This window comes from Prunus mume, linkage group LG2 (assembly GCF_029339155.1).
Source record: "Prunus mume cultivar Tortuosa linkage group LG2, ASM2933915v1, whole genome shotgun sequence".
Lineage (NCBI taxonomy): Eukaryota > Viridiplantae > Streptophyta > Magnoliopsida > Rosales > Rosaceae > Prunus > Prunus mume.
The window spans coordinates 43,604,698-43,614,670 of NC_142699.1; the positions used below are offsets into that span (position 1 = coordinate 43,604,698).

The 9,973-nt window shown below is 37.2% G+C and overlaps 2 protein-coding genes across 2 annotated transcripts; both read left to right on the forward strand.

Annotated features, from left to right (window-relative positions):
* The first annotated feature begins 1,033 nt into the window (after window positions 1–1,033).
* Window positions 1,034–4,019, forward strand: LOC148920467 (calcium-dependent protein kinase 24-like). The gene is made up of 8 exons (XM_089045891.1): window positions 1,034–1,645; window positions 1,739–1,862; window positions 1,970–2,113; window positions 2,262–2,414; window positions 2,783–2,898; window positions 2,987–3,154; window positions 3,419–3,652; window positions 3,849–4,019. Exons 1-8 carry the CDS (start codon window positions 1,109–1,111, stop codon window positions 4,005–4,007), a joined length of 1,635 nt encoding a protein of 544 aa, XP_088902017.1. The 5' UTR covers window positions 1,034–1,108; the 3' UTR covers window positions 4,008–4,019.
* Window positions 4,020–8,481: 4,462 nt separating this feature from the next.
* Window positions 8,482–9,636, forward strand: LOC148920468 (putative F-box protein At1g32420). Its single transcript, XM_089044637.1, has one exon. The coding sequence runs from the start codon at window positions 8,482–8,484 to the stop codon at window positions 9,634–9,636; it is 1,155 nt and encodes a 384-aa protein (XP_088900763.1).
* Window positions 9,637–9,973: the final 337 nt, after the last annotated feature.

The window sequence follows — 9,973 nt, forward strand, 5'->3', positions numbered from 1 at the left end:
CTTAGACATTCGATTCAGGTAGTGGCAAGCCGCCGTGCACGGTGCACTCATCCTAAAAGGAAGGACCAAAGGCTTTTCCTTCGGCATTCCTAGACATATCCAGCCAACACACACGCGTATTAAGAAGTGAGAAATTAATGATTTTCTTCTGTAAACAAGTTTGTATCGATGGTGCCAAAATCATGTCAGCGTTTGAAACTAACTCAATCTATTTATGGTTTGTGTTAACAAATTTATGTCATATATGGGTCCCTGTCGAATAGTGGTTATCTCCAGCCCATGAACTTGAAGTCGAGAGCAAGTCTGTAACATCTTAAAAATGATGGTCATAGCTATGAAGTACCAATTATAGTTGAAGCTATTTGTTTAATGCATGTACTTCGATGTGTCATTGCTTTCTAAGGGCATCTCTAATCGAGATATTTGCCAAGTGAACGGTAATAGAAAGTTGACAGCAAATGACATTTCCAACTGATGTGTGTAAATCCCACCTGGAATAAAGGCTAGAGTGGTTGATGGCAAATTTGACAACGCCAAACTCATATATATATATATATATATATATATATCAATAGTAGTTCCTACTTAAACGCAACTTTCTAAATTTCACTACATCAGCCATCAAATTCGAAATATGACATATTGTATTTGAGGTCTCTCTTGTTCTGCTCTAGGATTATAAATTTTCAAGGATCCTTCAATTTCTAAACAAAATATCAAGGAGAAAACGAAGAAAAAAGAAAAGAAAAGGCAAGGGTGATTGTTGTCATCTACTTTGGAATTGACAAGTTTTTCTTCCACCTAGACCATACTTGACTGGGTTGACGGCGTTACTTCGCACGAGTCCACAAGAGAAGGACAATACTAACGTTTTGCCGTCAAATCTGACAGAAACCAGACAGCTCGAATTAGAAAATGGCGGGACGCCTTAAAACCGAAACGAACTGTTTTTCAAAAACTATTTCCCAAACGCAAAGATGTTCCAAAATTAGTGTGCGTCTTCAATTTCTCGCCTTCTAGAATTCTGCTCTCTCTCTCTCTCTCTCTCTCTCTCTATCCATGGGGTATTGAAAACTTAATTGACCAAATTACCCCCCACCTCATTCCCATGGGAAGCTGCGTATGCACACCTGCGAAGGCAGGCGTCTACCACAAACGAAGCAAAGATATCATCAAACCCTTGCCTCAATGCATACACGACTCGCCACGCAAGTCTTCGGTGGCGGCTCCGGCCGCTGTCCACCACCACCGCAGCATCATCTGGGTGCTGGACAAGACCGCAGGGAACAACATCTTTGACAAGTACGAGTTTGGCAAGGAATTGGGGCGAGGGGAGTTTGGAATTACCTACAGATGCACCCACCGGGAGACGGGGGAGTTGCTTGCGTGCAAGAAGATAGCGAAGAGCAAGCTGAAGACGGAGATTGACGTCGAGGATGTGAGGAGGGAGGCTGAGATCATGCGCCGTTTGCCCAAGCATCCGAATATTGTCAGCTTCAAAGAGGCTTATGAGGACAAAGAAGCAGTTTATCTCGTCATGGAGCTTTGTGAGGGCGGCGAGCTCTTCGATAGGATTGTGGCGAAGGGGCATTACACAGAGCGCGCTGCTGCCACTGTCACCAGAACAATTCTTGAGATTTGCAAGGTAAACTTTTCATTTTTTAGTTTAGTAATTTAAATAACATATATATATATATTGCCACTTGAAAAATGATGATTTTGTATCAAATTTTTGCAGGTATGCCACCAGAATGGAGTGATACATCGGGACCTGAAACCGGAGAATTTCCTGTTTACAGATAGCAGTGAAAATGCTCAGTTAAAGGCAATTGATTTTGGCCTTTCTATATTTTTTGAGAAAGGTATCTTTTAAAACATGACTTCTGCGCCTTCCTCTGTTTTTTTTGTTTGTTCTGTTTCATTGCTTTCTAGGTTTTCATGTGACTGATGCACAATCTTGCCAATTTAGGTCAGAGATTCAGTGAAATTGTTGGAAGTCCATATTACATGGCTCCGGAGGTCTTGCGGCGCAATTACGGGCCTGAAGTTGATGTTTGGAGTGCAGGGGTTATCCTTTATATCCTACTTTGTGGAGTTCCACCATTTTGGGCAGGTAACTCTATATTCAATTTTTGATGTGGTTCAATTTACATTTGATTCTGATATATCTGTTTAATTTCAATGCATATGACATGTGCACAAAATGGGTGTGATATAATTTTCCAGAGTGTCTTCTAATGTTGTATTTATACCTTGTCCAGAATCTGAGGAAGGAATTGCACAGGCAATCGTTCGGGGTAGCATAGATTTCGAGAGGGAGGCATGGAAAAAGGTTTCTGACGAAGCAAAAGAACTAGTGAAGAGAATGCTTGATCCAAATCCTTTCAACAGGTTTGGAGTTGAAGAAGTCCTTGGTATGTGAATTTTTACATATGCTTGTGGAAATCTCAGAGATAAGGAGGTTGTGAAACTACTTACCACTTGTGCAAAATAGAGAATTGACTAGCCATCCCCATTTGACATACTTGAGCCAGTAGATCTATTTATGTAAATAGGACTTAATTAGGTAATAAAAGATAAACAATAATTATAGAGCATTTTTGCAATTTGTTTTGCTCAAGTATGGAACACTTTTTTTCTCTTTTTCTTTTTCTTTTGCTCATATGCTCATAGAATTTTAATTTTGACTACCACTGCAATGTCTACTTTTCCTTCACATAATCATTCTGAGTTGGACTGCGCAAAAAATTATACTAATAATTTTCTGGCATCCGATATGAAGATCATCCCTGGATACGACATGCGAATCAAGTTCCCAATGTTCCTCTGGGAGGAAATGTCACATTAAGGATCAAGCAGTTCTCATTGATGAGTAAGTTCAAGAAGAAAGTTCTCAGAGTAAGTTCCCAAATCTCTTTTCTGTCACATAATTGCTAAAGGTAGCTCTTCTACCAGCATTATTAATTTCAATTGTTCGTCGCTTCAGGTGGTGGCAGACAACTTGCCGGACGATCAAATAGATGGGATCAGACAGTTATTCAATATGATGGACATTGATAATAATGGAAACTTGAATTTTGAAGAACTTAGAGATGGTCTTGTGAAGATTGGACACCATGTCACTGATCCTGATGTGCAGATGTTAATTGATGCTGTGAGTTTATTTGCTTGACACCATTTCATGTTTTTTATTTTCTTTTCCACATTCACTAGTACTTTCTATCAATTTCTAAACTTCTGAAAAATAAAATTCAGAACTTTCGCTTCTGTTTCAATTCATATTATGCATACATATCCTCATGAATGCCCTTTGTTGCTCTGTGTGTCTTTTACTTATAGTAGCCATCATCCAATTTTTTCTTAATTATCATTGTATTATATTTCCTTATCTAACAACCTTCCTGTATATGTCAAAAAGGCGGATGGTGATGGAACTGGCACACTGAACTGCGACGAATTCGTTGTTGTGTCAGTTCACTTGAGAAAGATAGACAACGATGAACTTCTCCATCAAGCTTTTACCTACTTTGACAAGAATGACAGCGGCTATGTTGAGTTCGATGAGTTGAGAGAAGCATTGCTAGATGACAAACTTGGCCCCGCTAATGAGCAGGTTATCCAAGACATCATATTTGATGTTGACTTGGACAAGGTAACTCTCAACCCTACTCATTTGCTTTCTGAGTAATACTGCTGGTACCAACTTCATTTTTCTGCTTTCGGATATCATTTTAGAGTTTAGAATTTAGGATTAACGTCATAACAGTATGTGAACATCGGATTAGTGGTATGGCAACTTTTCGTTTTACTTATTTTTCGTGTGTGTCTGTGCGCGTGTGTTTTACTAGGATGGACGGATAAGTTTCGAAGAGTTCAAAGCGATGATGAAATCTGGCATGGACTGGAAAATGGCTTCTCGTCAATATTCGAGGGCAATGCTAAATGCACTTAGCCGTAAGTTGTTGAAAGACGAATCGTTACAAGCAAGCTATAAGGAGGAGACATAAAGCTGCTTCTGAATCATCTTCATCTTCCCAAATTAATTGAAGGCTGAAAAAGATTGAAGATGATAATTTGACTTTGTGTACAGTGAATTTCCTTTATACAAAGGAAGTTGCAGATAACTTTTGGAAATGTAAAGTATTAGTGTAATGATGAACTATTTTAGTCTAACCACATCAGTTTCATCTCAGTAAAAAGGCACCCCCATTTTTTCCCTCTCAAGTCCTTAAAGATATATGTTCAAACATGAAGATCAATCAGGCCTCCATTGTTTCTTACATACCTAGAGACGGATATCTTGTATACCATGTGTGATCATAAAAATCAATGGTCAGTGTTCCCCTAAACGATCGTCTTTTGAGTCAAATATTACTACATTTATTCTGTGCTTCAAATGTCACCCAACTTGTAGCATGCCCATAAAAACAGAAGCTTGTTGCTTACTTGTCACAAATGGACCTACAATTTTGATGCTGATCGATGAGGTCCTTAGGCCAGAGTGAAAATTTTAAATTTAGAAAAATGACAATACACCCTCTTACAATCTTTTTCAAATATTGCATAGCTGGATGAGGGGAAGCGGTGAGAGAATATCCTAGCTTTTGAGAGGGAGACAGGGAAAAAGGTTTCTGTGGAAGCAAAAGAACTAGTGAAGAGACTGCTTGATCCAAATCCTTACAAAGGCTCATAAAATAGAGAATTGACTAACAATCCCCATTTGACATATGTCACACAGTAGATCTATTTTGTAAATAGGACTTAAGGTAATAAAAAGATGGAAAAGAAAAAAATTGTAGAGGGTGAAATTTATACAAAATTATAGAGCATTTTTGCAATGTTCTGTTGTATCTTAATGTCATTTTCTTTCTGAGTAATACTGCTGGTACCAACTTAATTTTTATAGCTTTCGGATATCATTTTAGAGTTTAAAATTGGGAGATTCACTATTATACCAAATATAGAGGCCCAACTTATAAAAAAAAAACCCTTTATGAAATGGATTTTAAAAACACAACCAAAACACATTTACAACAAAACAAAGAAGCTTTTAACTTATTATAAATTATACAAAACTGTCATCAATTTCTTAAAACAAACTCAACCCCAAAACCTCATAAAAATACCCAAGACACTTAATAGAGCATCAAAGTAATTTAATAATCAAAATTAAATTCAACAGGACTAACTGTCATTTTTTGGGTTTGTTTATAGAAATTAAATTGTGTAGGGTTTATCTATATTATTAGTGCTAAGAATGGGTATATGACTAAATATCCTCTTTAAAACCTCTTTAAAATTTAGGATTAACATAGTAGCAAGATGCGAACATCTAATTAGTGGTATAGCAACTTTTCATTTTACTAATTTTTTGTGTGTGTCCGTGTGCGTGTGTGTGCACATGTTTTACTAGGATGGACGGGTAAGTTTCAAAGAGTTCAAAGCGATGATGAAAACTAGCATGGACTAGAAAATGGCTTCTCGTCAATATTCGAGGGCATTGCTAAAAGCACTTAGCCGTAAGTTGTTGAAAGACGAATCGTTACAAGCAATCATCATTATAGTCTACAAGATACCAAATAATTTGGGTAATAAGAGAGACAAAAAAAAAAAAAAAAAAAAACTAGTAGCACCCGGTCTCTTTTCTCCTTGCCCACAACCAACCACAAGAAAGCTAGTGGGGGGAGGTGGCCACTACCCCTCCTCTCCTCCGCCCATTTTCTCATTCCTCTCCTCATCTCCCCTTCTTTTTCTCCCATCTTTTCCCTTCCTCATATCCCCCCTCCTCTTCCCCTTCCCCTCCTTAGATAGTCTAAATCTATTTCGATCTAGGTTTGTTTGTTTGTTTGTTTTATTTGGTTGTTTTTGTAGTGTTCTAGGTAACTGGTGTTGTCTTTGTTTGGTGGCGGTGATGTGAGTAACGCTAGATTGTGTCTCTTCTCGGGAGAGTTGTGATACTGATGGCTGATATTTTGTCTCTGCTTTCAACGATCGCAGCAGCAATGCTGGTGTTAGTTGTTAGGATGTCGTGCTCTTCTCTACTCTGCACCGACCTAAGAACTGTATTTGGTCATAGGAAGTTTTCTTTGTAAGGTTCTAAGTTAAAGTGGAGTGCTTCCCAAGGGTCCTTTTAATGTTGTTTCGGTGTTCCTCCTCCATGTTCTCTTCTGATTTCTATTACGGTGTGTGCCTTGCAGTTTGTGTGGGTGTCAAAAGACTTTTGCTCATAGAAGACTTTTTTGACAGTTGGGATGTTATGCAATCCTCTCCTGTGGGTTTACTATTTGGGGTTTCTGCAGTCCTCTCTTGTGGGGTCTCACTGTGTTGGTCTTTAGTTGCGGTTCTCGTCAAAGGTCTTTGTGTTAGGTTCGTTTTCGATTTATTCTTTTATTGTAATAGTTCAAAGTAACCTGAATTAGACTCTTTTGTTAGTCCATGACATTTGTGATACTCTTTCCTCCTCTGGGATTTGCCTCATGAGGTTGTCCTAAAAAAGTTTTAACGAGACTGTTGTATCATGTCACTCTTTGTACATCTTTAGTTTTATGAATGAATTTTCTTTCTAAAAATAAAGTTTACAATACTATCACAGTCTCTCACACTTTCAATCTCAAATAAATTATGAAGACTGTCGTCTACTTTCACCAAATGTAATACAAATTATAAATGTAAATAGCGTGTCCAACTCTAATAAGTTTGCCTTCCTTTTACTTTTCACCAAATTTCTGCATGCAGTTTGATGACAAAATCATACGTTTGTATAAGATCTTGAGTCTTGACATTGTATTTTTAAGTTTTAAGCATTAATTGTTAGGTTTGACAAACCCAAATCTCTTAATTGTTGGAAAGTTTATTCCTTTCTGCTAGCTGCTCTACCTAGGACAACCAAAAGAGACTCATTGGATTTTTCTTTTTCTTTTATGTTTTTGCCTGGGCAAACCCAAATCTCTTATTGTGGTTCTTCGGGTGTCAATTGATATTTTTCCTTTTCTTTTAGGGATATTTTGGAAAAAGCAAAAGGAGAGAGAAATTTTAAAAGAAGCAAAAATGGACAAAAATGCCCTTATTTATTTTTAGATTTCCTAAGGAATCCAATACATTTGCATGTCTTTGATTTGAAAGTTGAGTGGTTTTTTTGTCTTTTTTGAAAAAGCTTTGGCTTTTTTCAAAAGTGAAATTTTTTTTATGTCTAAAACCTAAAAAACCTTTCTTTTTATCAAGGTTTTTTCTTCTTCTTTTAAATTGTTAAATTATAAGTGTGGGAGCATGTAGGAGTATTTAAAGTTTCTAGCTCAAAATCTTGCTTTAAAGTTTTTACATTTTTTGAAAACTTTGTTATTTTCCTATTTTAATTCTTTGTTTATTCATAGAGTTTCTAGGAGTATTTAAATAGATTTAACCCGTGGCTAGGGTTATGTTTTGTTATTCAAATTTATCAAATAAGGTTTCCTTATATTTTTTTGGTAGATTCCAGAGTTACATATACTAAACTAAGATTTTAATCAATCTTTTGTCAAGTTGCCTCATCTATACGCATATGTAATCATCACTTAGACGTTTATAATGTTACAAGTCCATCGGGTTATTACAATCGGCCCAATATAATCTTTGTTGCATCGAAAATATTATTTGTTAGAAAGGTTTTGTGGGTTTAGATTGACCTTTCCTTTTTCAACTTGGAAGTTAGCTTTTCTGATTGGTCAGCGACATCTTAAAACAGGTAAGGTGTATATTTCTTCCATTAAATTATTTGGTTGGCTTAGATTTCACGAAATACGGGTAAATATACAAATTCTAAATGCAGAGGCTCGGGATCCAATATATATAAATGTTAGGGTTTTGGGTGTGTTTATAAAGTGTTTTGGGTGTTGGGTTTTTTTATAATTTCAGCTCCCATTTTGGGTGTTTTAGTGAAACTCCCTTATTTATTTTTCTCTCTCTGCCCTCTCTCCTTTCCCATATATATGGTCCCTTCCCTTGTCTTGAAATCTCATAATCAATAGCCAAGCTTCTCAGGTAAGGGTGTATTTCTTTAGATATGTTGGGTTTCTTCATAGGTTTTGCTTTTCACGTACGGTGTTCTTGCTCCAACCAAGGACACAACAATTTGTCTTCTATCTAAGTTTGCCACTGCTTATATTTTTCTTTGCTGCATACAATAATTAATTAATATATTACAAATGTTAAGGATTGATGTTGAAAAACACTCGACATAAAACAGTACGTGTGCGTTTCTCTCTCTTGAAAGTGATTTTGATATGTGCTGCATGCCATGTTATCACATTACATGTGTGTTTTGGTATGAGATTTTGAGAGTTCAAGAACTGTTTATAAGCTGGTCTACATGTTAATATTTGACGAACAAGAACTCCTCTTGATGCAAACGTCTTTCCTTTTTCTTCTTCTTCCCTGTAGCGCTGGGTCTAGATTTGTTTCCCGAGTTTGTTTTCTAATTTATTTCTCTATTGTATCTTCCTCAGGATGAGGTCCACAAGCAGCGAGAATTCCATTTACATCCCCGAAGAAATCTTGATCCACATCCTACTAAGACTACCGGTAAAATCCCTTGCTCGGTTTATGTGTGTCTGCAAGTCATGGAGTGATTTGATTGGAAGCTCGAGTTTTATTGGCAGACATGTTAATAGTTATGTCAAAAACCTTAACCACACTTTTCTAGTTGGCCTCCAGTGCAATGAAGGCAAACCCAAAATTCGCCATTCCATTTTCTTTAATGAAACATTTAAGGCAAGATGCTTGGACATGGGAGGTTTACGGCTACATGGTTCAAGCAATGGTTTACTTTGTCTATCATCTAGCAGTCCGGATTTGAATAGTCCTGTAAGCATATGTAACCCATCAATAATGAAATATGTCGGCCTTCCAGACACCAACCTTTCTTGCCCTCCCAATTCCGAATATCACTGTGTTCTTGCATTCGGGTTCAACCCCGGGCTCAACGACTATAAAGTAGTAAGGTTGGTGACGATTTATCGGCAGCACTACATTGAAGTGGAGGTTTACAGTTTAAGTACACACTCTTGGAAGATCATTGGTGTACTTCCTCCTTGGATAATTTCCATGGATTGGAGTTTTGGACATGCAGTTTCTAATGGGGTAGCATACTGGATTATGCGAGCGGAAAGGGATTGTAGCCTTCATCTTGTGTCGTTTGATACCGGCAGTGAGGTATTTGAAAAAGTGTTACTGCCAGAGGGTATTTGGGAGAGCCCTCAATACTATCTTGATAGTTCCAATGACATTCAGCCTTACAAGGAGTCAGTTTGCTTAATGGAAAGTGAGGCAGACAACCGCATCGACATATGGGTTCTCCAGGAGAAGTGTTTAAACAAGCTGCACACTGTTTGGTTTCCTGGAAGGTCTCCTGTACCGTTGGGCTTTAAAACGAATGATGAACTCCTTGTGAAGTACCGAAAGCATGGTCGATGCCAATATCTGGCTATATACAATCTTCAAACGAAGCAGATCAACGAAACCAGAGTTACGTTGCCGGTGCATTGTTATCTTGACAATCATGTGGATACTTACGCTGCAAGTTTACTCTTACTCAAGGATATTAGGGCACAAGAACTTAGAAAAATATCATGTGTATTTCCCTTATGCCGTGGAAGAAACTAATTTTGATAAAAGCAACGTCACCTTGTTTTTGTGTTTTTCGTTTTCGGGAGTTGAATTTGAGAAATGTTTCAATGGTTGGGTTGATTAATTTTAATACAGATGCACTATTAATTTTATGTTTTTAATTGTTTTAACATTTTAAATAAATCTTTTATGTTCTAAACCAGTGTCACAGGTGATTGATCAAACCCTAAGAAAGTGACGAAATCTTTAGCTTGGACTTTGTTGCAACCAGAAGTCAAGTACAAGAATGCGAATGAAAAAATTGAATAGGAGGAGCATTAAGACTCGAAGATTCTCCAGCTGATAAAGGCCAAAAGATGGATACTTTTCTCCA

Coding starts and splice junctions, on each gene's coding strand:
- LOC148920467 (XM_089045891.1), top strand. CDS start 1,109: ATGGGAAGCTGCGTATGCACACCTGCGAAGGCAGGCGTCTACCACAAA. Junction 1,646..1,738: donor CAATTCTTGAGATTTGCAAG/GTAAACTTTTCA, acceptor AAATTTTTGCAG/GTATGCCACCAGAATGGAGT. Junction 1,863..1,969: donor TTCTATATTTTTTGAGAAAG/GTATCTTTTAAA, acceptor TTGCCAATTTAG/GTCAGAGATTCAGTGAAATT.
- LOC148920468 (XM_089044637.1), top strand. CDS start 8,482: ATGAGGTCCACAAGCAGCGAGAATTCCATTTACATCCCCGAAGAAATC.